Source organism: Hylobates moloch, unplaced genomic scaffold (assembly GCF_009828535.3).
Source record: "Hylobates moloch isolate HMO894 unplaced genomic scaffold, HMol_V3 SCAFFOLD_15, whole genome shotgun sequence".
NCBI classification, from domain to species: domain Eukaryota; kingdom Metazoa; phylum Chordata; class Mammalia; order Primates; family Hylobatidae; genus Hylobates; species Hylobates moloch.
The window spans coordinates 49512919-49538943 of record NW_026652290.1 but is presented as its reverse complement, the minus strand read 5'-3'; the positions used below and the strand labels follow the sequence as shown (position 1 = coordinate 49538943).

Sequence of the window (26025 nt, the reverse complement as noted above, 5' to 3'; positions counted from 1 at the left end):
AGACCGAATCCCACACATGCGCGCGCACACCGGTCCGGAGTTCCGCAACCAACCTCCCACGGGCGCCGCGCCTTCCCCGCGTCACGTGACGGCCGTCGCCCGCACCTTCCATACTCTCAATGTAGGGAGAGGACGGGTTCCATCAGCAATTTAATAAAAACCACTGGTGAAGAAAAAAAAAGCCTGCCAACCTTTTATAACGTTTTTTCTTTATTTTTATCTTTTATGTGGACAGGAAGCTTAGGTTGGCTATATTTACCCTCACATCTCTTTTTTAAATGGTTTTTAAGTTTCAGCATACTCCCGCGCTTAATGAAATGGTTTCCCCCAGCATCCCCAGTCGGTGCGGTCTGAACCATTCGGAACTTCCCGGAGGGGGGCACCGGAATAGGGGCGGCGGAAAAGGGTGGTTGTCGAGCAGCGGCCTCTGCTTCCTCGTCAGACCTCGGAGTTGCAGGACTCGGACTGTGTTCCTGGGCTTGCGGGAGCTAGGGAGGCCCGGCTCTCTTCGCGGCGCAGGACGCGCTCGGATGGCTCCCGCACCCCCACCGCAGGGCTGGGTGGTGGTACGGCTCAGGGAGTCACGCGCCTGAGTCTCGGCCGGGCTGCGGGACCGCGAGTGAGTGTGGTCGCTCTTAGTTCTGCCAGCTCCCCTGAGAGCCCGAACCCGGGCTTGAGAGCCTCGCCACCCCGGGTGACGTCCCTGCCGTGGGCTTGGGGGCTCTGGGTGTGATCCCGCCGGTCCGGGTCCCGCAGTGACCACCTACCCAGCGCAGTCAGGGGCGGGGCTGGGACCCAGAGTGGTACCCCGGCTGCCGAGTCCAGGTGTCCCGCGGGCCTCGATTCGGGGAGCAGGTGGGCGGGGGTCTGAGGGGTTGGCGGAGGGGCATGTCCGAGTTTTCGTTGGTCCCAGGTGGACGAGTAATGGGGGAGGGTTTAGGGCCAGAATCCAGGGCGTCGCCGAGACCCTGAGATTTGAAGATAGGTTGGGGGCACGCCCATTAACCAAGTCTATGGGGATGAGGACTGTGATCTCATTTGATGTTGCCATGAAACGGGACTGTTTGCCTTCCCTTCTCCCAGGTTTTGTCTTCGCTCTGTTTGGAGGAGAGGGTGTGTGTTATCCTCTTCTCCCAGTTTGGCGTTCAGGAGGGTCCTCTGATGCGCTAATAGGATAGCACCGTGTCCTCCAGGGAGGGTGGAACACCGCGCTTCTCTCCAGTTGAGAGTACTGTCAGTCGCGCCCTTGTCACCTGGAAAGAATGGATTGGCTTGTGGATTGAAGTCCAAGGTGTGGTCACCAGCAGTCTCTTCAGATGGGGACACAGGGCAAGGAGGAGCTTGCTGGAAGTAGGTTCTGGCTCTCTAGCCTTTGGCCACAGCCAGTTTAGTGCCAGATTATCACCGTGGTCATCAAGTAATTGAGTAATAGTGGCAGGTGACACTGTTTGCCCTTCTAGTGTACTATGTCAGGGAGCTCTGTGAATGGAAATCCAGGGAAACGGTGGAAATAGAGCCACAGTGAGAGTGGGTCTGAGCTGGCAGTCATCCCCTGCAGAACTTTTCATCCTGGGCTTGTTGGGATCCCAGCTGCTAACTTAGTGAGGCTCCCCAGTGGGAGACTAGTTATAGAAGCTGTGTGTCCACTGCTGGTTAAGATCCGTTGTAGTGCCTTGTTTATTTACAGAGTGCCCTTACTTAGTGGCCTCTTTAATTCTCCACAGTGCTATGAGAAGACCATAGGAAGCAGGGTTGAAATAGGGCCAGGGCCAGGGCGCACCATGGGTGGTGGTGAGGTCACTGTTCAGGTCTGGGACTCAGCTATTGTGGGAGGGGGACATGGACAGACACTCTGCCACATCAGGGAATTTGAATACTGTCTTTGGGTATGATGATGAAGACTGTCAGCCAGGGGATTTCGGCTTCCTCTGTGGGTTCTGGGAAGCTTGTTGGAAACAGACTCGTGAGACATACTCAAAACAGTTTGTTTTCTTCAGCAAACACCTGGTAGAGATTGGAATTGAACAGTGAGTGAAAAATGACCTCACGCTGCCCAGAATTCTGATTCCATGTGTGATGCAAATCCGGAGAGGCCTCTGTTTCTCAGCTTTTGGGTGGTATTCAGAGAGGTCTAGTAACATTTGGTGTCACCTGGCTGGTGAGGGCGGGCTCCGGTGACCGCAAAGCTAAGTGCTCTGTAGGGCACCTCCCTCTCTTTCAGGGGCTGCCTGAGCCTCTGGTGCACATGATCCATGGAGTCAGAATCAGAGCTCTTGTCTTGACAAGTGCTTTTGTTTTCTTTCTTTCTTTCTCTCTTTTTTTTTTTTTTTGGAGACAGAATCTCATTCTGTCACCCAGGCTGGAGTGCAGTGGTGCGATCTCGGCTCACTGCCATCTCCGCTTCCAGGTTCAAACGATTCTCCTGTCTCAGCCTCCTGAGTAGTTGGCACTACAGGCACGTGCCACCAGGCCTGGCTAATTTTTGTATTTTGTATTTTTTGAAATGGAGTTTTACTCTTGTTGCCCAGGCTGGAGTGCAATGGTGCGATCTCAGCTCACTGCAACCTCCGTCTCCCAGGTTCAAGCAATTCTCCTGCCTCAGACTCCCCAGTAGCTGGGATTACAGGCATGCACCACCACCATGCCTGGCTAATTTTTTTTTTTTTTTTTTTTGAGATGGAGTCTCGCTCTGTGGCCCAGGCTGGAGTGCAGTGGCGTGATCAGCTCACTGCAAGCTGTGCCTCCCGGGTTCATGCCATTCTCCTGACTCGGCCTCCCCAATAGCTGGGGCTACAGGTGCCCGCCACCACGCCCAGCTAATTTTTTGTATTTTTTAGTAGAGACAGGGTTTCACTGTGTTAGCCAGGATGGTCTCGATCTCCTGACCTCGTGATCTGCCCACCTCAGCCTCCCAAAGTGCTGGGATTACAGGTGTGAGCCACCGCACCCGACCTAATTTTTGTATTTTTAGTAGAGATGTGGTTTCAATATTTTGGCCAGGCTAGTCTTGAACTCCTGACCTCGTGGTCCGCCTCCCTCGGCCTCCCAAAGTGCTGGGATTACAAGCATGAGCCACCGCACCTGGCAATTTTTCTATTTTTAGTAGAGACAGGGTTTCACCATGTTAGCCTGTCTGGTCACGAACTTCTGACCTCAGGTGATCTGCCCTCCTTGGCCTCCCAAAGTGCTGGGATTACAGGCTTAAGCCACTGCGCCCAGCAAGTGCTTTTCATTAAAAGGAAAAACGAATAAGAGTAGCCCATGTTTTGGCCAGACATGGTGGCTCACGCCTGTAATCCCAGCACTTTGGGAGGCCGAGGAGGCGGGAGAATCACCTGAGGTCAAGAGTTCAAGACCAGCCTGGCCAACATGGCGAAACCTCATCTCTACTAAAAATACAAAAATTGGCTGGGCCTGGTGGCGCAAGGCCGTAATTCCAGCTACTCGGGAAGCTGAGGCAGGAGAATCGTTTGAACCTGGGAGGCAGAGGTGGCAGTGATCTGAGATTGCTGCACTGCACTCCAGCCTGGGCAACAGAATGAGACCCTGCCACAAAAAAAAAAAAAAAAAAGTGTAGCCCATGTTGGCGCTGGGTGCTGGGAAGTGGCTTGTCAACGTTGCCTCTGGTTTCCCTCTCCTGCTTGAGAAGGAAACTGCCAGGCCTATGGCCTGAAAGGTAAGTTGGTGTGATGTAGATGCTGCCAGAGCACCCCCTTATAACCAAGAGTAAGAAAGATGGGGACTTGGCTGGGCGTAGTGGCTCACGCTTGTAATCCTAGCACTTAGGGAGGTTGAGGTGGGTGGATCACCTGAGGTCGGGAGTTCGAGACCAGCCTGGCCAACATGGTGAAACTCTGTCTCTACTAAAATACAAAAATTAGCCAGGCGTGGTGGCAGGCACCTGTAATCCCAGCTACTTAGGGGGCTGAGGCAGGAGAATCACTTAAACCCGGGAGGCAGAGGTTGCAGTGAGCTGAGAGCATGCCATTGCACTCCAGCCTGGGCGACAAGAGTGAAACTTGGTCTCAAAAAAAAAAAAAAACGGAAAGATAGGAACTTGCAGCCTTGACCTCCCAGGCTCAAGTGACCTCCCAACTTAGTCCCCCAAGTAGCTTGGACCAGAGGCATGCCCGGCTAATTTTTTTTTTTTTTTTTTGAGACGGAATCTCACTGTGTCACCCAGGCTGGAGTGCAGTGGCGTGATCTCGGCTCACTGCAAGCTCCGCATCTCAGGTTCACGCCATTCTCCTGCCTCAGCCTCCCGAGTAGCTGGGACTACAGGCACCTGTCACCATGCCTGGCTAATTTTTTTTGTATTTTTAGTAGAGACGGGGTTTCACCGTGTTAGCCAGGATGGTCTCGATCTCCTGACCTCGTGATCTGCCCACCTTGGCCTCCCAAAGTGCCGGGGTTACAGGCGTGAGCCACCGCGCCCAGCCTGGCTAGTTGTTTAAAAAATTTTTTGTAAGACAGGGTCTCACTGTGTTAACCAGGCTGGTCTCAAACTCATGGGCTGAAGCAATCCTCCTGCCTTGGCCTCCTGAAATGTTGGGATTACAAGCATGAGCCACTGAGCTGGCCTCAAGACCCTATCTGTAAAAAAATAAATACAGAGATCCTTGATCAAATACTGGTTTAGAGTGCTTCAGAGGTGCAAGAGTTCAGCTAAAATGTCAGCTCATGCTCAGAAGGTGAATGGCCTGCTAAGCCATTCAGAGCCCTGGGGAGTGTCTACATCCTCATCGGACACGTCCTTATTTGAGACTGGCTGTAAGCTGCTCCCATTATTTTTCATGCTACAAAGGCCTCTAATCTTAGAAATAGCTCTCATTTTTTTTTCTCTTACCTAGAAAACGCCAGGTCTTCAAGGATGTCTGCCACCACCATGCCTGACCCATTTGGCAGCAGCCTCGTGTGTGGTGGTCTGGTGTGGATGGTGGAAGCGTGATTCTGCTGCGTGTCAGGTTAGTGTGGGTGCTCTGCAGATGGGCTGAGACTTGGCCCAGGCTTGCTGTCCTGTGCATGTCTTGCTAGAAGGAACCTTGTTTCTCTTCCCCGATGCCTCTCAGAGAAAGGCGTGGTCTTCCTTTTCGCAGTTTAATGCCTTTACCTTTCTTTTGGGTCCTGCTACCCCTTACTCCATCAGTGGTCGCCCCATCTCCTGTTGAACAGTAGATTTTTAAGCCACTCACCATAGTGAACCCTGTGGGCCCTTTATTGAAACTGTCTGTTTGGTTCCTGTGCCACTAGACTCTGGCTCCAGCCTTCCCCACAGCTGTGGCTCCTGAACCTCTGCCGCCCCTAGATTCTGCCCCTTTCTTGGCAATAGCTGTCATCTTTCCGAGGGTGACTTCTCAGTCCTCTCATTTATCTAACATGTGAATGTGGTGCCTCCTGTGTGTCAGGAAGGCACTTTGGAGGCGCAGTTCTGCAATGAGGAGCACTACAACTCAAAGCAGGGCAGGGGAGGGTGTCGGGGTGGAGGGGAGCTCTTCTGGTGGGCTAGCAAGGGGTCTTCTGAGCAGGGGACCTGCAAGTGGAGGCCGAGTGGTGAGGAGTGAGCCAGGTGAAGGTGTGTGGAACATTCCTGACCTTTGTCCCCAGCCCTGCCCTCTCCTGTCCTGCAGCCTGCATCTTTGCTGAGTCCTCAGGGCCTTCCAGCTAGAAGTTCTGTTGTCTATTAAATGCATATGTCTCCTCTCCCGCTGCTGGCCTGCCTCCCTCTCGGAGTGCACCTACAGAGGACCAGCCCTCCATTCCCTGCCAGCCACACCCAGGGTCTCCCTCTCTGACTCCCATACCTGCCTCACTGCCAGCCCAGCTAAGGTTCTCTTCAAATGTCTGTTTTCTGTGCCTCTGCCATTCCCAGTGTGACCACTCGTGCTCATCCGTATCTCAGGCAGGAGGACAGGTGCCGGAGCAGCTCGTGCAGCTAAGCAGCCAACTGCAGAAACGTCAGGTGGGTGGTGCATTCGCAGGCATGCTGGAGAAGCAGTTCCAGGCATGGGCCGCCGGAAGAGAGGCTGGCTGCAGCACACCCCACCACCGTGCACATTCTGCTTTGCTTCTTCCTAGAGTTAGCAGCTTTGGCAGGCCATGCCTTGTTTGTGTTCACAGCCTGCCTGTCAGGAGTGAAGACAGAACGTCTGACTTTTGGATCCATAACAGGGGCGGGGGCTTCCCAGAATAGAAGAGGCTTTGGTTCCTGGCCAGTGTCCACTACTCAGTCAAACATTCAGAAACTTACATGATTCTTCATCGTCCCAAGCAAGTCTGACTTGGGCCCTTTATTGAAACTCTGTTTCCTCTCCCACTGCCTGTCTGCCTCCCTCTCGGAGTGCACCTCCTGAGCACCAGCCCTCCATTCCCTGCCAGCCACACCCAGAAAGCAATGGGGCTTTCTGGGAAGGCAGAAATATTCTGTGACCTGGGCTAGTCAGAGGGGTGGCATGAGTTGTGTGTGCCTAGCAAACACTCAGGACATGGCCGGTGAGACAGAAGGGCTGAGTTTTTGTCCTAGCTAATATATTAATTAATTCATTCATTATTTAATTTGAGACGGAGTCTCTCTGTCACCCAGGCTGGAGTGCAGTTGCACGGTCTTGGCTCATTGCAACCTTCGCCTCCTGGGTTCAAGCAATTCTCCTGCCTCAGCCTCTTGAGTAGCTGGGACTACAGGTGTGTGCCACTATGGCTGGCTAATTTTTTTGTACTTGTAGTAGAAATGGGGTTTTGCCATGTTGGCCAGGCTAGTCTTGAACTCCTGACCTCAAGTGATCTGCTCACCTCGGCCTCCCAAAGTGCTGGGATTACAGGCATGAACAACTGCAGTCAGCCTATTTATTTAATTTTTTTGAGACGAAGTCTCACTCACTCTGTCGCCCAGGCTGGAGTGTAGTAGTATGATCTCAGCTCACTGCAACCTCCACCTCCCAGGTTCGAGCGATTCTCCTGCCTAGGCCTCCCGAGTAGTTGGGACTACAAGTGTGCGCCACCACTCCAGGCTACTTTTTTTTTTTTTTTTTTTTTTTGAGACGGAGTCTCTCCCTGTCAAAGGCTGGAGTGCAGTGACCTAGTCTTGGCTCACTGCAACCTCCGCCTCCCAGGTTCAAGCGATTCTCCTCCCTCAGCCTCCCAAGTAGCTGGGTTTATAGGCGCCCACCAACATGCCCAGCTAAGGTTTTTGTTTTATTTTGTTTTGTTTTTGTTGTTTCTGGTTTTTTTTGAGACTGAGTCTCACTTTGTTGCCCAGGCTCGAGTGCAGTGGTGCGATCTCGGCTCACTGCAACCTTGCCTCCTGGGTTCAAGTGATGCTCGTGCCTCAGCCTCCTGAGTAGCTGGGACTACCAGCGTACGCCACCACGCCTGGCTAATCTTTGTATTCTTAGTAGAGACAGGGTTTCACTGCGTCGGCCAGGCTGGTCTCAAACTCCTGACCTCAAGTGATCCACCCGCCTCAGCCTCCCAAAGTGTTGGGATTAGAGGCATGAGCCACTGTGGCGGCCTCTCCTAGCTAATTTAAATTTTAAATTTAAGTTGTCACACATGGCTGTGGCCACAGTATGGACAGTGTGGGTCTGGCTGCACGTGTCAGTCTGTGTCACGTGTCAGGCTGTTGGCTGTGGCTGTCCCCACTGTGCATCTTTGCTTTTGTGATCTCGTTTCCAGAACTTCTCTGCCTGTCAGAACCCCATGACACACCCCCATTTTAAAGGCTTCTCTGGCTTTCCTGCATCCATTAGGAAGGCATACTGCCTCATGCTGCCGCGGCCAGCCCTCTGCAGTGAGTGCGTGGTGTCCCTCAGACTTTGTGCCTGTAGCTGCCCCTGGCCTTCATATGGTTCTGCCAGCATCCCAGCTGTACTGTGGCCAAGCTTGGGGCTTTCCTTGACTCCATGTCCCCACCAGGTGTCCCATTGCTGGCTCTGCCACAGAAACTCTCCAAAGGGCTCTCTCTACCCAGTCCTGTGAGCTTTTTCTCCACCGGAAACTGTGTTAAGGTCACCTTTGACCTCATCATTGTTCAGCAGGTTACCACTCCCCCTTTTAAAAAGATTGTGGTGAAATAATACATGACCTAAAATGCGCCATTTGAACCACTGTTCAGCGCGCAGTGCCCTGGCATGAAGTATGTTCACAGTGCTGTGTGGCCATCGCCACCTTGCGTCTCCAGAACTGAGCCCCGCTCTTCCCTCCCAGCCCCCGGCAGCCGCCATTCTGCTCTCTGTCTTTATGGCTTTGAGGACTCTAGGTACCTCCTATTTAAGTGGAATCCTACAGTGTTTATCCGTTTGTGATAGTGTAGATCATTTGGCATAATGTCCTCCAGGTTCAGCCGTGCTGTAGCTTGTGGCAGGGTTTCCTTCCATTTTAAGGCCATGTGACATTCCAGTCCCGCCTTGCTAAAGCAGTTCACCTGGTCACTGGGGTGACCCTGGAGTTCCCCTCTGGCCTCACTGCCTGTGCTTGGTCACCTTGGCTAGCTGTCCTCCCTTCTCCACCTCTGAGCCTGCAAGGGCTGCACTCCACGGAGGTCCCATGCGCCAGCCCCGACCGCAGCGCTTGCCTCTGCTGCTGTGTCCCGTCCCTGTGAAGGCTCAGCAGGCTCTCACTGGGCCTCCTCCCCTGCTCACTCCTCCTCCGCACTCTGCACCCCACCCTCACTGTGCCTCTTCACCCTGCATGAGTGAACCTTTTCAAGTGAAATCCACATTTTCTCATGTCTCATCAGAACCCCCAAAGCCTCCCCAGTCTCTGATAACACATCCAGGGTCTTTCGGTGGCCTGGAGGAGCTATAAGATCTGCTTCCTACAGCCTCCACCTTGTCTGCTGCTGCTCTTCAGACACCGGACCCTACACACCCCTCGGACAGTATGGCACCCACCCTGCCCTTCAACTCTTGCTTGGCCCCGTAAGCCAGTCCTTCCAGGCTCCTGCCTCCTCTGGTCATTCCCTGCGTGGGCCTCTCGCAGGAAGCAGTTTTCCTGTGTCTGCCCCCGACCCCCTGCAGGAGGTAAGCTGCATGAGGGCAGTATCGTGTCGCCTAGCACCTCGCCCCACATGGAGCAGGTGCCAAGCAGATATGTATTGGGTGGAGGACCCTCTCCCTGTGGCCTTTTATCTATTTGTTCTCATGGGGTTTGCCATGTTTGGCTGCAGTTCACGTCACTCGAGGACATTCTTCTCCTGCGCCGTTGGCTTTGTGGCTGTGGCTCTGTCACAGCTCCAGCTGTGCTATCATTGGTCCACATTGTCCCCTCCCCTGTTTGCTGTGACTCTTATGAGAAGATCCTATCTCTGTTCCTCTCCTCTCTCCTGCGCCCAGTGCAGGACTGGGGCAAAGCAGTGCTGGCAGGGCACTGGGGAACTGGCGGGTGGCCTCTCCTGGGTAGGAAGTCCATGGCACCCAGGTGCTCCCTGTGCTCCAGAGGGGCTGGGGAGTTTTCATAGAGTGAATAGGCATTGGCAAGCTGACATGTCCCCTGTCCCACACAGGCCTCTTGCAGTCTCCAAGGCACCATGAATGCCATCGTGGCTCTCTGCCACTTCTGCGAGCTCCACGGCCCCCGCACTCTCTTCTGCACGGAGGTGCTGCACGCCCCACTTCCTCAAGGGGCTGGGAATGAGGACAGTCCTGGCCAGGGTGAGCAGGCGGAAGAAGAGGAAGGCGGCATTCAGATGAGCAGTCGGATGCGTGCTCACAGCCCCGCAGAGGGGGCCAGCGTCGAGTCCAGCAGCCCGGGGCCCAAAAAGTCGGACATGTGCGAGGCAAGTGTCTCTGGGGTCTTGGTTTTGTGATCCCTGCAGTAGGTGTGGGATGGACAGGAGGACCTGAGAGCAGTGGATGGGGCCTCCCGGGGTGACACAGACTGCTTCTCAGGGGCCCTTCAGTTCTTTCTGCTCATCCTGACTGTAGCTTTTTTTTTTTTTTTTTTTTTTTTCTGTGACAGAGTTTTGCTCTTATTGCGCAGGCTGGAGTGCCATGGGGTGATCATGGCTCACTGCAACCTCCACCTCCCGGGTTCAAGCAATTCTCCTGCCTCAGCCTCCCGAGTAACAAATTACATGTGCCTGCCACCACGCCTGGCTAATTTTGTATTTTTAGTAGAGATGGGGTTTCACCATGTTGGGCAGGCTGGTCTTGAACTCATGACCTCAGGTGATCCACCTGCCTCGGCCTCCCAAAGTGCTGAGATTACAGGTGTGAGCTACCACGCCCAGCCTATGTTAGCTAACTTCTTTAACCCAGTCTACCTCCCTGCCGTGGCCTTCATGTTTGTATTCACACACTCCAGCCTGTCCTGGAGGCGGGTCCCCAAAGTCCCCTGCTCCCAATGGAGGACCCCCAGTGTTCTCGGTGGGTCACTCCATCAGCTCTCGAACTCTCAGGAATTAGTGTGAGTTTTCCCCAGTGGGCCACTTGTTTGTGTGGAGGACCTGGGTCAGGGCCCAAAATCAGGGCTGGGTGTTGGACCTGCCACTGCAGTGCAAACAGGAACCCAAGCTTGTTCTTTTGGTTCTGCTGCAGAAGCAGAGGACGTGTAAGAGCTGCATCCATTGCTGGAAACGCCTGTGAGGAATGGGGGATGGGGAGCACCTCAGACCTGGGAAGGAGGGCACCACCAGGCTGCTGGGGCACCCTTGAGCTGGTTTTGGGGTTGCCCATGGAGGAATCCTGCGACACTGTGGGGAGAGGCTTGCTGACGCACTGCCGCACAACCTTGGGGTAGGAGCAGCTCCAGGGCGCACAGCCTCAGCATCGGAGTGGCTGTGGCTGCCGCGGGGCAGTGGGGCAGCAGTGGTGAGCCGCCACACCAACATCCTGGAGCTTGGTGCTCGCCCTATTCTTTTTTGGGCCTCTCGCCTGTGGCTGAGGCCCCTTCCAGGTGTTAGTTCAGAACCAATGACAGAGGCTGGGGGCAGTGGGTAATATTACCACCACAGAGCCCCTCACGCTCGGGCCAGCTACTTCTCACCTCAGCCTCAGTTTTGTCTTCTGTAGAATGGGGCTTCTCACTGACATTATCTCAGAGGGTGGCACTTGGGATTGAATGAGATGGAGCATGCGGGGCCCTTTTCATGTTGCCTGCTTTGTAAGCGCTCAGCAAATATCTGTTAGGAACAACCTCTGGCAATCTCTGTGATCTCTGTGTTCTGTTTTCCTCTTTAGGAAACATTTAAATCTTCAGATAAGTATAAATCTGGAAGCCAATTATTTTTATACAAAAATAGCTTGAGTTTTCCGAGCTCGGATTTGCGTAAACCTAAGAGAGTTTGTTGCCCTGCTTCCCAGCTAACAGATTTACTTTTCCTTTTCATGGACAGGGCTGCCGGTCACTTGCTGCAGGGCACCCGGGGTATATCAGCCATGATAAAGAGACCTCCATTAAATATGTCAGCCACCAGCACCCCAGCCACCCCCAGCTCTTCAGCATTGTCCGCCAGGCCTGTGTCCGGAGTCTGAGTTGTGAGGTGAGCCACGTGGCCACAGAGCCTGTCTCTGTGGGAGCCCACATGCTTCCAGGTGCTCTGGGTGGGCTCGGAGCCAGCATTGCACAGGGAGGCAGGCACTGGTCCTCTCTCAGGGCGGACCCGCAGATCAGCACAGCACAGGGTACAGGATGCCTGCCTTGTCCAGAATTGCGGAAGGAGTCATGGTGAACTTGCTGAGCATTTTCTGATTGGGTGCTAGCTTTTGCACTTTAAGCACCAAACTTTTATTATTTGTCCTTTCTTTATTATTATCGTTTTCTTTTTTCCTTCTTTTGTGGCAGGGTCTCACTCTGTCGTCCAGACTGGAGTGCAGTGGCGCCGTCATGGTTCACTGCAACCTCAAACTCCTGGGCTCAAGCGATCCTCCCACCTCAGCCTCCCAGGTGGCTGGGACCACTGGTGTGTGCCACCACGCTCAACTGGGGTTTGTTTTTTGTTGTTGTTAAGACAGAGTCTCACTCTGTTGCCCAGGCTGGAGTGCAGTGGTGCAATCTCGGCTCACTGCAACCTCCACCCTGGGTTTAAGCAATTCTTCTGTCTCAGCTACCCTGAGTAGCTGGGACAGCAGGCGTATGCCACCATGCCCAGGTAATTTTTGTATTTTTAGTAGAGACGAGGTTTCACCATGTTGGCCAAGCTGGTCTCGAACTCCTGACCTTGTGATTTGCCCACCTCGACCTCCCAAAGTGCTGGGATTACAGGTGGGAGCCACTGTGCCCCACCTTTTTAAAATTTTTTTGTAGAGATGAGGTCTCACTATGTTGCCCAGGCTGGTCTCAAACTCAAGCAATCCTCTGGCTCATCCTCCCAAAGCACTACGATTACAGGTGTGAGCCACCACGCCCAGCCCTGTATGTCCATTCTTGATGGATGTATTCCTAAGATCGGAAGCATTTCTAGGTTAGGTGGTTCATTGCATCAATTATCTCCATCCTCATTCCAAGTCTCAGTGATGATTCCGTGCTGCTCTCAGCCTGCTGAGGTGTGGATGATTTCTTCGTAAACTACGTTGCTGCTGCTGTTGCTCTTGACTCTGAGCTCAGGTCTTTGTCTGCTACAAAGAATTTGTTGTTCAGTTACTAAACTTCCTTGTCATCGGTGTCCACCCAGTTCGACACACCGAGCTCCCTTGCTGTTCTCATTCAGTGCGGCTGTGTGCCTGCCCTCAACCATCCTCTCCTTTTAATTTCCTATCGCCGGTTTGCTAGCAGGCAGCTCGGCATGTCTGTTAGAATTCTGTGTTAAGGAAGAGTGAGTATGTCATGAGGAGGGACCAAAGTCCTCTTATAAGAATAAAGTATGTGGGGCTGGGCGCGGTGGCCCACTCCTGTAATCCCAGCCCTTTGAGAGGCCGAGGCTGGCAGATCACCTGAGGTCAGGAGTTTGAGACCAGCCTGGCCAACATGGTGAAACCCCCCTCTCTAAAAAAAATACAAAAAAATTAGCCAGGCGTGGTGGCACATTCTTATAATCCCAGCTACTCGGGAGGCTGAGGCAGGAGAATTGCTTGAACCCAGGAGACGGAGTTTGCAGTGGGCCAAGATCACACCACTGCATTCCAGCCTGGGCGACAAGAGCGAGACTCCATCTCAAAAAATAATAATAATAAATAAATAAAAGAATAGAAAAAGAATAAAATGTGTGGATTTCAGTGCAGGGAGAGTGCAGTGGCTGCTCTGACCTGCTGGTTCTTCTGCATGCTCCAGGTGAGTAAGCTGGTACATTTGAGTCTGGGAGAGGTGTGACATATGCATGGGAGTTATTTATGGCTCAAGGTGGAAAAAAAAGCAATGAACCTTGTTACCGGCCCTTACAGCCCACAATGACAAGTGTTGTTGGAAGCTTAATCACAGGAGCAGAAGAGTACAGTCTTCAGCTCTGATGGCCCCCACCGTGCCACTCTCCCGTTATTAACGCTGGCTGATTTGTGCCAGCTGACTCTGAAAAGTCTGAAGAAGAGGCTTTGATTTGGTGTCACTAAGCGAGGAAAGGGCTGTCTGAGTTGCCGGTGTCCCTCCAGGTCTGCCCTGGCCGCGAAGGCCCCATCTTCTTCGGAGATGAGCAGCACGGCTTTGTGTTCAGCCACACCTTCTTCATCAAGGACAGCCTGGCCAGGGGCTTCCAGCGCTGGTACAGCATCATCACCATCATGATGGACCGGATCTATCTCATCAACTCCTGGCCCTTCCTGCTGGGGAAGGTCCGGGGAATCATTGATGAGCTCCAGGGCAAGGCGCTCAAGGTGAATTCAGAGACGAGGTGCCGGGGTGGCAGGGGGCCCTGCACTGCAGGAGTCGCTCTGTGCTGAGGTTGAAGCCTGGAGCCCACGTGGTGTCTTCCCCTCTGCTTGCAGCTGGTGCACTGTGTGAATTGTAGTCTCTTGGCTTCAGGGCTGGAGGTCGTGGTGAGGAGCCTCCCAGGCCATCCCGCCTGCTTTGCTGGTCTCTCTTGTCCCCGTTGTCCTGGTTCTCGCTCAGCTCTGGTTTCTTTGCTGCAGTCAGACCCCTGGTGTCTTTGTTTCCTCTGGCCTTCATCTCAGGGATGTCTGTTAATCCCATTGAGTTGCACCACTGAATGTAGGCCTCCAGCTGTGGAGATGCAGCTCAGGCCAGGCCAGGTCATGCTCTGGTAACAAACAGCCTCCGATCTCAGCACCTTCAAGCCATAGGGCCTGTTTCTTGCTTATGCTGTGTGCATTTGCAGGAGAGCGGGGCTCTGCTTGCTGTGGTTGTCCTGGCAGGCAGTGTGGCAGCCATATGAAAATGTTTCCCCTAGGCCGGGCGCGGTGGCTCACACCTATAATCCCAGCACTTTCAGAGGCTGAGGTGGGCATGTCACCTGAGGTTGGGAGTTTGAGACCAGGTTGACCAACATGGAGAAACCCCGTCTCTTCTAAAAATACAAAATTAGCCAGGCATGGTGGTGCATGCCTGTAATCCCAGCTACTTGGGAAGCTGAGGCAGGAGAAACACTTGAACCCAGGAGGCAGAGGTTGTAGTGAGCCGAGATTGCACCATTGCACTCCAGCCTGGGCAACAGTGAGACTCCATCTCAAAAAAAAAAAAGAAAAAAAAAAAAAAAGAAAAAATGTTGTTCCTTCTGCCCTCCAGAAGCACGGATGGTGCTGAGGGCCTTGTTTGTCTCAGCTCGTTGGCCAGAGCCAGTCACGTGTGCCTTAGCCAAGTAGTGCACCCAGAAGGGGAGGTGGAGACAGGTGGGGAGCAGTGCAGATGGCCACTCACAAGAATCCCCCTGGGTGCCTTGTGTCGCTCATTAGGAAGGGGACAGGCGAAACTCAACCAATTCCTGTTCTCGGATAGCTCCTGATGTAGCCGGGGCAGAGCCTATGCTGTTGGGAACGATTGGACTGGTGGCACTTTGTGTGCTCTGCATTGAGAGAGTACAGTGGGACTGATCCTCCAGGAGTCAGGTCCTGGAGTTGGCTGTGAACGAGTGGGGGTCCGGGCTGCTGGCAGCTTTGGCTTAAAGAGGCCATCCCTTCCCTTTGCATTTCAGGTGTTTGAGGCAGAGCAGTTTGGATGCCCACAGCGTGCTCAGAGGATGAACACAGCCTTCACTCCATTCCTACACCAGAGGAACGGCAACGCCGCCCGCTCGCTGACGTCGCTGACAAGTGATGACAACTTGTGGGCGTGCCTGCACACCTCCTTTGCCTGGTAACGGGCGTCTCTGCTTTTGGCATATCTGTTAGGATAGAGCAGTCATGATACATTGGTTGGCTTGTCCACAGATTTGGGAGAGCAGTCCTTAGCCGTGTTTGCTTGCTGCCTCTGTGAGGAGCACTGGCCTGTGGGCACTTGTCAGTGAGCACAGATCTGGGCTGGGAGTCCTTGTTCTCTAGGCCTCTTCCCCTGAGTATGCGGAAAACATATTGACGTGGAACTCACTTCTTCCTGGGTTCAAGTGATTCTCCTGACTCAGCCTCCAAAGTAGCTGGGATTACAGGCCCCTGTCACCATGCCCGGCTTTTTTTTTTTTTTTAAAGCAAATCTGAGTCGTATCATTCCAGCCATAAATATTATCACAATACCGTGATCATGTCCAACAAAACGGATAGACTCCTGAGTGTTCTGCAGGCTGCAAGCCTTTATGCAGTTTACCCTTTGTCTCACAAGTGACTGCACTGGCATCGGAGCAGCGCCCCAAGTCTCTCTGGTTTAGAACAGCTCCCCCTTGCATCCCCTCCCCTCCAAGTTCCTCCCATCCGTCTATTGAAGGACCTTGGTCATTGGCTTGTGGAACTGCCTGCATGCAGGATCTGGCTGGTTGTGCCCTGCTGGTGTTCTTTTATACCCATGTTTTCTTTAAACTGGTAGGATCAGGGGCTGGGTGAGCGTCAGGTTTGCTTTTTCCTTTGGCGAGAAGGCTCATAGCTGGCACTGTGTTCTCCAGGCTTCTGAAGGCGTGTGGCAGCCGGCTGACCGAGAAGCTCCTGGAAGGTGCTCCGACCGAGGACACCTTGGTCCAGATGGAGAAGCTCGCTGGTGAGGCAGGGGTGCTGTTGCCGGGGCCTTGGCCCAGATGGCCGTGGGGCGGTACCAGCTCTCTTCTCTCCTGGCAGGAAGAGCTGAGGGAGGGAAACACGGCCCTGAATCAGCCCAGGATGAGCGTTCGGGAAGCTTACCCTCCGATCTCAGTGTGATTGTTGTGATTTCTTGTCTCGTTTGCCTTGACCGCCATGTGAAAGAATCTGTTCCCCAGCTAGGTGGGGAAAATTCACAGGTCGGCTGTCCGTAGAGAGAACTGGCTGATGAAAGGTTTCTTGTCCCGATTTTGTGATAGCCAAGTGCTTGGCCTGGTCGACAGTCTTTGCTCCTTTACAAATAAAGTGTTGTTTCAGTTCGTCCCAAGTTTTCCATCAAGGGCAGTGGTTCCCTGACCTCCCAGATGCCTGGGCTTCCCCAGGTTCCTGATCTGGGGCTTGAGGCCCTGTGTCTGGGGATCCTGGCACTGTGTGCACCAGCCCGGAAGCACTGGGCCAGTCTTGGCCAAACTTTCCATCAGGGATGATTTGATCTTGGTGCTACAGGTCTGTGGTTACGACCATTGTTCCACACCACATGTCATTAATAATGCTTCCCATGCTTCTGCTTGCAAATGACCAGCCTTCCAAACAGCCAGAGCTATTTCGAAGTGTTTCTGCCGGCAGGTGCAGGCGTGCCCTAAATAAGCTTTGCCAATGGAGTCTTAGCAAGAGCAGAACCTGGTCAGGAAAGACAAAGCCTGGGAATCCACCCCCATGCCCTGCGGGTTGGCTGGCCCTGGAGCCATTTATTATAGTGCCAATCATGTTTCTAGGCAGGTGCAGATGGCAAGGGCAGTGTCTTGGTGAGCTTAAAGAGCCAGGTCTGTCGAAGCCTTTGTGAGAGCTGGAAACACAGGTGTGCTGGGCATGTGCAGTGTGAGGTTTCGGGCTCAGGGCTTGCCCTTTGGCATCAGACAGACCTGGCTTCGCATCCTAGCTTTGCTTCTCACGTGCACCCTTCCCTTTGGGTCTCGTGATGTGAAATGGAGATGTTGTTATTTGTGAGGGCTCCATGAAGGTTCATTGAAATGACAAATACTCATTTCTTCATCTGTGAAATGGAGATAATAGTGCTGACCTCAGAACAGCTGAGAGGACTAAATGAAATGATGTTGGATGCAGCCATAAAGAAGAACGAAGTCAGGCACTGGTGCACGCCTGGAATCCCAGTGCTTGGGAGACCAAGACAGGCGGATTGCTTGAGCTCAGGAGTCTGAGACCAGCCTGAGCAACATAGGGAGGTCCAGTCTCTACAAAAGATATGAAAAGTAGCTGGGCGTGGTGGTGCATGCCTGTAGTCCCAGCCACTTGGAAGGCTTCGTTGGGAGGATCACTTGAGCCCAGAAGATTGAGGCTGCAGTGAGCCATGATCGTGCCACTGCATTCCAGCCTGGGCAACAGAGCGAGACCCTGTCTCAAATAAAAAAGATGGGAATAGTAGACACTGGGGGCTCCAGAAGGAGGGAGGGAGGGAGGGAGGGGAGCAAGGGCTGAAATACTTTCTACTGGGTGCTATCTGGGCATATTACTTCCTGTGGTTCACTGTCTGGGTGACAGGATTCATAGAAACCCAAACTTTAGCACCACGCAGCATACCCTTGTAACAAAGCTGCACACGTACGCCCTCAATCTGAAATAAAAGTGGACTGGGAAGCCGAGGTGGCTGGATCATAAGGTCAGGAGTTTGAGACCAGCCTGGCTGATATGGTGAAACCCCATCTCTACTAAAAATACCAAAAAAGTTAGCCAGACATGGTGGCAGGTGCCTGTAGTCCCAGCTCCTCAGGAAGCTGGGGCAGAAGAATCGCTTGAACCCAGGAGGCGGAGGTTGCAGTGAGCCGAGATTACGCCACTGCACTCCAGCCTGGGCGACAGAGCGAGACTCCGTGTCAAAAAAAAAAAAAAGTGGAAAAAAAAGAAACAACGTGTAGATCCTCGAGAACTGTGGCCGACTGGGTGTGTTCCGTAGACACGCTGTTGGCATTTTTCTTACTGGTTTGAGTTTTCTCACCAGCAAAGAACAGCTGACGGTCTTTCCATAAGTGCTTCTAAGAGAGATGTGTGGTACCCTGGGCAAAGTAGACAGCAACTGAGCCCTCCCTCCCACCCCAGGGCTCCCAGGGCAACAGGGAGCAGGGAGCATAGGACCTGCCTGCAGCCAGGAATCTACACTGACTGGCTCAGCCCATGAAGTACCTTGGGCTGAAGTCACGGGACAAGACTGTTTGTATCTGTAACTGTCCTTGTCATTTGTCTTGCAGATTTAGAAGAGGAATCAGAAAGCTGGGACAACTCTGAGGCTGAAGAGGAGGAGAAAGCCCCTGTGTTGCCAGAGGGTACAGAAGGGCGGGAGCTGACCCAGGGCCCGGCAGAGTCCTCCTCTCTTTCAGGCTGTGGGAGCTGGCAGCCCCGGAAGCTGCCAGTCTTCAAGTCCCTCCGGCACATGAGGCAGGTAGGCGGCAGGGGCAAAGCGCGTCAGGAGCTCAGGAGGAGAGCCCAGCTGTCCCCACCCACACGCCTTGCCTCTGGACCCTCCATCTTCAAAACCCTGCAGGAAGTGACTGACAACCTGCTTGGTGGGTGGCTGAGGGCACAGGGCGTCGGGGGTATTAGCCATAGGATCAGTGCTCCCCTTTCAGTGATGACCTAAGTATCTTCAAAGAAAAGCCCAGATAGTTGGCATCTCATGGTCGTCTAATCCTCTAAGAAGCTCCTAAAGGCATTGAACAGCGCCGTAATTGCTTTGGATGCAGCCTGGACCCTGCCCATTGAAAGTGATGGTCTGGCTGGGCATGGTAGCTCTCACCTGTAATCCCAGCACTTTGGGAGGCCGAGGGGGGCAGATCACAAGGTCAGGAGTTCGAGACCAGCCTGGCCAACATGGTGAAACCCTGTCTCTATTAAAAATACAAAAATTAGCTGGGCATGGTGGCATGTGCCTGTAGTCCCAGCTACTGGGAGGCTGAGGCAGGAGAATCGCTTGAACCTGGGAGGTGGAGGTTAACAGCGAGCCGAGATGGCGCCACTGCACTCCAGCCTGGTGACAGAGCGAGACTCCATCTCAGAAAAAAAAAAAAAAAGAAAGTGATGGTCATTCTTACAAAAAATTAGGAACAACTTGCATATCAAACCATACTAGTAAACAGTAGCCAAACCATGGAATATGGTTAATTAGAAGAAATAAAGCAGGCAGTGTGTGTTCAGGGTGATGTACGTACATGTGTGCCTGCCAGACACGACAAAATCTAACAGTGTTGCCTCCAGTTATATCGAGTCTGATGCCGGGAGAGAGGGGTGTGGGTTGCTGGATTATAAGGGCAGGAAGGAAGGGCAGGCTGCCTTCTTATAAGATTCTTGTGTATGTATTTTTCCAATGAGCACTGATTCCTCAGAAGAGAGTTAATTGTTTTGGAAAATGGAGTGAGACTGATTTCATGGCAGATGTCCTTGGGGCTTCTGGATGTAAACACCCATTCCATCAAAATCCTGCATTTGGCTGAAACCTTCCTTGTCCATTGCTTATGTCGATGAAGGTTGGAAGGGGTCTGGAATTCCTCTGGGGGTGGGACTGCTTTGAGGCTGTTGGGGTTTGGTGAAACGTTGTATTGTGGCCTCTCTCTTATGTTGTGTTTCAAAGCTGGGTTTGGCTTCTTTAAAGCCATGAGGCAGCAGGCTGGACTCTACTAAGGTGTCAGTGTCACAGAAGTTAATAACAGGCGGGGTGTGGGGAGAGGCTGTTCTAGGTTAAAGAATAAGGACATGACAACTAAAAGCAATGATGGGTCCTGTAGTATCTCCTGGATCCAAAGAACAGCAGCCATCAAGCAGGCAGGAGCCCTGGGCTTGTGCACGTGGCTGGATATCAGATGCGTCCGTCTGGGCACTCCTGGCTGCAGTCATGGTCTCAGCTGTGGAGATGCCCTTGTTTTCCTGGGTGCTGCCATGTCGAGGGCCCTACAGCTTGCTTTTAAATGGTTCAGCAGAAAGTGTCTGTAGAGAGAAGGTGAATATTGCACAAAGTTAACATCTTTTTGCTTCAAATTTTTAAAAACAAAACTGGGAGAAAGATCTTGGAGCAAGAGCTTTGAAATCTAGCATTTATGTGTAAAGCTGCAACTTCTCTCTCTGCCCCTTTAACCCTGGGCCGGGCACCCGCCTCCCTGAGAAGGTAAGTGACTTTCTCCTGAGCCCTGTCTTTGCTCTACAAAGTTTTATGAACACACAAATAAATAACTTCATGGGAAGGGAGAGAAAAACCATTTCTGCTAGTCACATCGAAAGCACTGCACTCTCTTGTTTAGGTCCTGGGTGCCCCTTCTTTCCGCATGCTGGCCTGGCACGTTCTCATGGGGAACCAGGTGATCTGGAAAAGCGGAGACGTGGACCTCGTCCAGTCAGCTTTTGAAGTGCTTCGGGTGAGATCATCTTTTCCTTAGGTGTGCGACGCAGGGCAGTCTTGGCCTGGTGCCTGGCGTCGGGTGGGGATGCCAAGGTGCACCGACTGCCCAGCACAGAACCACTGTGCACCACACTGTCGCCACCTGGGGCGCAGTAGGCATGGAGACCCGGGTCTGGTCTGGTGATGTTTAAATCATCAGAAGGATGTGTGTGCCTGCTGACTGCCTAGGCCTGAGAGGGAACAAAAATGCATATGACACAGTCTTGGTAAAAGCTTCTTTGTGGGATGCGCTGAGACAAACATCTGTGCAGGCAAACATTAATATAAGAGTTAACACCACAGAGCGAGGGGTGGTACAAGCTGGTGTGTGACTGGCGGTCCAGACAAGAGTTAGGGACCTGGTGGTGGAGGACCCCCCACCCCCGCCACTGTGGGCTGAGAGTCTGGGGACTCCTCTGGCAGGAGGGAGGGCTTGAACCAGGCTGCAGGAGGCGTGTGGGGTTTGGGTAGTGGAGCATGGACGGCCAGGGCTGAGGGCTTCCCCGCGTCCTTGGTCTGAGTCCCGCTGTCCTCCTCAGACCATGCTGCCTGTGGGCTGCGTCCGCATCATCCCATACAGCAGCCAGTACGAGGAGGCCTATCGGTGCAACTTCCTGGGGCTCAGCCCGCACGTGCAGATCCCCCCCCACGTACTCTCCTCAGGTGAGTGCCCCCGCGGGCTGTGGGGCCATGCCCTGCGCTGAGGGTCCCCACTCCTCAGGCCCAGAGTGGAACCAGATCTCTTTCATGGGTTGTGGAGAGGAGGCCTCACTGCAGGGCCAGCTTCCCCCATGGCTCTGGGCCTCCGTGTTCTATCTTCACACAGGCAGCGGTGGGTGAGCGGACCTGATGGGAAGGGTGGCTGGCAGGGACTGTCGTCAGTGGGCTGCAGGTCACCATCCTGGGGTGGGAGGATGTGTCCCCGGCCAGAGGATCCTGGTCGTCCTGGTGAGTGGGTGCCCATGAGACGGAGGCCTGCTGAACGCTGGGTGTGAGCCGCCTGCTTCTGTGGGCCCTGCCGTCCTCTCCTCACTCTTCTACTGTTCCCCTGTCCTGCCTTCTGCTCTCCTCCGGCCTTTTTCTTCACCTCATGTGCCCGAGGTCTTCCCGGCCTTCACTGGTGTGGTCAGGGCTCAGCAAACCCCTGGTCTTTTGGTTTGGGGATGTCCAGGGGTCAGCCCCCCAGGCTCATCAGTGACTTCCCCCAGCACAGCTGTGAGCAGCAGCTGCTGGCTCGTGGTCTGAGTGGAGCTGCCCTGAGCCCCCAGTCAGCACCCAGGCTGGGTCCTGACTCCCTGCGAGGCAGTGCCTTTTTTCCGGGTAGCATTGGAAACACAGGTTCTGGTTTCAAACAGACTTCAAATTCTTACCACTACAAGCAGATTATTTAACATCTCCAGGCGTTTCCCCATCTGTAGAATAGGGTCAGGGTGAGACCACCCTCATAGGGCTGCTTAGCCAGAGGTAAATTGATGTATATAAAGTACTTTGTGATTATTGTAATATAATAAATTATTAGTTTAACTGAGGCAAAAGTTAACCCTTAACTATTCACAAATAACCTGAAAGGTTTTAAATACCAAAGCATTGATCTGGGCTAGCCTTTTCACCGGCAGCCTTCCCCACTGACCTGGGATGAGCGGAGTGGGGCCCACGGTGGGCGAGCGCAGGGGAGGTGAGGAGCGTGGGGGAGGTGAGGAGCCATGGGCCTTGTGTTGTTACAGAGTTTGCTGTCATCGTGGAGGTCCACGCAGCCGCACGCTCCATCCTCCACCCTGTGGGGTGTGAGGATGACCAGTCTCTCAGCAAGTACGAGTTTGTGGTGACCAGCGGGAGCCCTGTAGCTGCAGACCGAGGTGCGTGCCCCCAGATGGAGTGTCCTTTTTGTGAGAAGATGCTCCCGCCCCGTGCTAACGCCTGCTCTTGCTCTGCCCCTGCCCTTCTCCCCAGTGGGCCCCACCATCCTGAATAAGATTGAAGCGGCTCTGACCAACCAGAACCTGTCTGTGGATGTGGTGGACCAGTGCCTCGTCTGCCTCAAGGAGGAGTGGATGAAGTAAGCAACAGCGTGGGCGAGGCCCCTTTGCTTGCGACCCTGGAGAAAACCTGGAGCTGTTTCCAAAAGAGGAGCTGGGCCGTGGCCACTGAGGGAGGAGCCGAGAGAAGAGGTTGGGGCGGGGTTCCAACTCCAGGTCCGCCACTGCAAAGCTCAGGTGGCCTCGGGAAGTGGTCATCATCTCTGCCCCCAGCTCCTGCATGGGGAGGTGGGGGTGGCATCTGCCTTGGAGAGCGGTTGAAGCTTGGGCAAGGGCTCCAAGCTCACAGGAGGGTTCATAATGGAAGCTCTGTCATCTGCTGTGCAATTAACTTCAAAACCTGAAAGCCCAGTAACCCATGCCCCCGCCACTGTTTTGTTTTTTTGTTTTTTTTGTTTTTTTTTTTTTGAGTCAGAGTTTCACTCTTGTTGCCCAGGCTGGAGTGCAATGGCATGATCTTGGCTCACCACAACCTCCGCCTCCTGTGTTCAAGCAATTTTTCTGCCTCAGCCTCTAGAGTAGCTGGGATTACAGGCACCCACCACCATGCCTGGCTAATTTTTGTATTTTTAATAGAGACGGGGTTTCAGCATGTTGGCCAGCCTGGTCTCGAACTCCTGACTTTGTGATCTGCCCACCTTGGCCTCCCATAGTGCTGAGATTACAGGCATAAGGCACTGCACCCGGCCCCCTGGGTTTTTGTTGTTTTTTTTTGTAAGCGAATTTACTTCATTTCCTCCTGCCTCGATTCTTGGTAATTTTTTTGGTCAAATTTATTAATTAAACATTGTCCTCATTTAAAATCATGCAGTGAAGCTTAGGAGCAACCAGTGTCTTCCATGAGTTTAAGGAAGGTTTTTCTTTCTTTCTTCTTGGCGTCTTGACAACAGCTTGAGGGAGGGTGTGGGAAGCGCACAGGCCCCATACCCATACCCAACAGAGGGCCGAGCCCAGCCCTGACAGCTTCCCTTCCTTGCTGGGACACAGCTCCTTTCAGCAGTTCAGGGGCCGAGCCTGCTGCCCTGAGGGTGTGGATTCCAGCTCTTCCTGCACAGCTCCTGCTGGTGCCAAAGCCGTGTTACCCTTGGTTGGCCCCGTGACCAGGGCTCGAGGGATTGTGCTGTGGTGTCTGAGTGTTTTGTTTTGGTTTTCTTCAGCAAAGTGAAGGTGCTTTTTAAGTTCACCAAGGTGGACAGTCGACCCAAAGAGGACACACAGAAGCTGCTGAGCATCCTGGGTGCGTCTGAGGAGGACAATGTCAAGCTGCTGAAGTTCTGGATGACTGGCCTGAGCAAGACCTACAAGTCACACCTCATGTCCACGGTCCGCAGCCCCACAGCCTCGGAGTCTCGGAACTGACCCGTCACACACACCTGCCCAAAGACAGGGATGGCTGTCCACAGGCTCCTCCAGCCCCCTGAGAGGGACTGTCCCTTGAGTTTCTCAACTGCTGGAAGGAGCTGTGTCCCAGCAAGGAAGGGAAACCTTCGGGGCTGGGCCCGGCCCTGTCAGATTTGGGGCCTGTGTGCTTCCCACACTCTCCCTCAAGCCGTTGGAATCGCTGAAGATGGCAATGAAAGGCGGAGGGATGGTGGGCTCTCTCTGTGTTCAAACCCCTTGGAGAGACACCTAGGAGGACAGCTTGCCTCTCAGGCCCCTTGTGGACTTAGACTCAAAACCCACAGGAGAAACCGGTCCGACTCGGTATGCAGTCGCAATAACATGTCTGCTCCCGAGGTTAACATTCAAGCGTTTCTATTTTGAAAATCAGCAAGAGTTTCTGGGCCTTATGTTTGAGGGTATCTTCTGCTGCAGTTGTGAATATTCAGTACATTGCCAGCTCTTGGTCATTGAGTGATTGAGTTAGGGCTCCGCAAGAGACTTTGGGGAGTGAAGTGGATCTGTTCCTCATCTTCCAGTCCTCTGAAATGTGTGTTCTGAAGCCATGGGGCTCATCTTCTGGGGTGTTCCCCTGTAGGTGCTGATGAAGGTAACCTGGGGCTTAACAATGGAGCCCCTGATCATTTTTGCACAAGATAGGTTGCTGAGGGGTCAGCAAGCATCTGACTTGCCCAGTCCCCTGGATATGCTTTTATTCTGTATTGCTTTTGTCTTTATTGCCACTTTCAACATTTACATTTGGTTACAGTTAACTATTTTCAGAGTGTGGTGATTAAAGAGAAATTCATCATCCCACTGTACTTTTTTTTTTTTTTGAGAGGGAGTTTCACTCTTGTTGCCCAGGTTGGAGTGCAATGGCACGATCTTGGCTCACTGCAACCTCCGCCTCCTGGGTTCAAGCGATTCTCCTGCCTTAGCCTCTAGAGTAGCTGGGATTACAGGTACCCACCAACACGCCCAGCTAATTTTTTTTTTTTTTTTGAGATGGAGTCTCACTCTGTCACCCAGGCTGGAGTGCAGTGGCGCGATCTCGGCTCACTGCAAGCTCCGCCTCCCAGGTTCACGCCATTCTCCTGCCTCAGCCTCCCGAGTAGCTGGAACTACAGGTGCCCGCCACCATGCCCAGCTAATTTTTGCATTTTTTATTAGAGACAGGGTTTCACCATGTTGGCCGGGCTGGTCTCAAACTCCTGACCTCAGGTGATCCACCCACCTCAGCCTCCCAAAATGCTGGGATTACAAACGTGAGCCACTGTGCCTGGTCCTTTTTTTTTTTTTTTTTTTTAAAGAGATGGCATCTTGCTATGTCGTCCAGGCTGGTCTTGAACTCCTGAGTTCAAGCAGTCCTCCTGCTTCAACCTACAGCTACAGGTACCCCCCACTATACATTTTTAATAAGGATTCATGGCTCAGAGGGATTTTCTGGTGGTTTTACTGATTTGTTTCTAGTTTTTTGTGTTTATATTTAACATGAAGACCAAGTTTATTTAACTAGGTATCCGTATAAAGCAACAACATTGGAACACAATAAAGATGTATTTTTATAAATTGTTACTACATGGTTTTATTGGTTTGATGCCTAATATTTATTTGCGCTCAGGCACAGGAAATACTATGGTTAAAAAATACCAGTGAGTCAGCCGGGCGCAGTGGCTCACGCCTGTAATCCCAGCATTTTGGGAGGCTGAGGCAGGCGGATCACGAGGTCAGGAGATCGAGACCATCCTGGCTAATACGGTGAAACCCTGTCTCTACTAAAAATACAAAAAATTAGCCAGGTGTGGTGGTGGGTGCCTGTAGTCCCAGCTACTCAGGAACCTGAGGCAGGAGAATCGCTTGAACCCAAGAGGCTGAGGTTGCAGTGAGCCAAGATCACACCACTGCACTCCAGCCTGGGCAACAGAGTGAGACTCCGTCTCAAAAAACAAAACAAAATACCAGTGAGTGACCAATTCACATGGTTAAGCTGCTATAATAATCGTAGACAATCTTCTCCAAGTTAGTCGTTGGAGTTGGTGTTGGAGAGAAGCAAACACTCATTTATCCCAAGGACGTCTGTTGAGTGTCCATGCTCGTGTGCTTTTCATTTTGTTCAGCGTTAGGAAATGGC

The 26025-nt window shown here is 52.9% G+C and overlaps 1 protein-coding gene across 17 annotated transcripts; it reads left to right on the top strand.

Annotated features, from left to right (window-relative positions):
• The first annotated feature begins 572 nt into the window (after positions 1 to 572).
• On the top strand, positions 573 to 25469 carry FLCN (folliculin). Of its 17 annotated transcripts, none has more exons than XM_058428643.1 (15): positions 573 to 619; positions 4851 to 4964; positions 5900 to 5959; positions 8732 to 9014; positions 9497 to 9769; positions 11327 to 11473; positions 13515 to 13736; positions 15011 to 15171; positions 15908 to 15999; positions 18302 to 18492; positions 20342 to 20455; positions 21018 to 21141; positions 22203 to 22334; positions 22429 to 22534; positions 23672 to 25469. In XM_058428643.1, the coding sequence occupies exons 5-15, from the start codon at positions 9521 to 9523 to the stop codon at positions 23871 to 23873; spliced, it is 1740 nt and encodes a 579-aa protein (XP_058284626.1). In that variant the 5' UTR covers positions 573 to 619; positions 4851 to 4964; positions 5900 to 5959; positions 8732 to 9014; positions 9497 to 9520; the 3' UTR covers positions 23874 to 25469. The 17 variants fall into 17 exon arrangements, with proteins under 17 accessions (XP_058284626.1, XP_058284622.1, XP_058284633.1 ...); XM_058428639.1 differs by having other exon boundaries at positions 5870 to 5959; XM_058428637.1 differs by having other exon boundaries at positions 618 to 855; positions 5870 to 5959.
• The last annotated feature ends 556 nt before the right edge of the window (positions 25470 to 26025 follow it).

Bases quoted from the DNA above. Each gene is read 5' to 3' on its own strand.
- FLCN (XM_058428643.1), top strand. From the start codon at position 9,521: ATGAATGCCATCGTGGCTCTCTGCCACTTCTGCGAGCTCCACGGCCCC. The intron at 11,474-13,514 runs GTGAGCCACGTG...GTGTCCCTCCAG, and splicing joins TCCGGAGTCTGAGTTGTGAG to GTCTGCCCTGGCCGCGAAGG. The intron at 20,456-21,017 runs GTGAGATCATCT...TGTCCTCCTCAG, and splicing joins CAGCTTTTGAAGTGCTTCGG to ACCATGCTGCCTGTGGGCTG.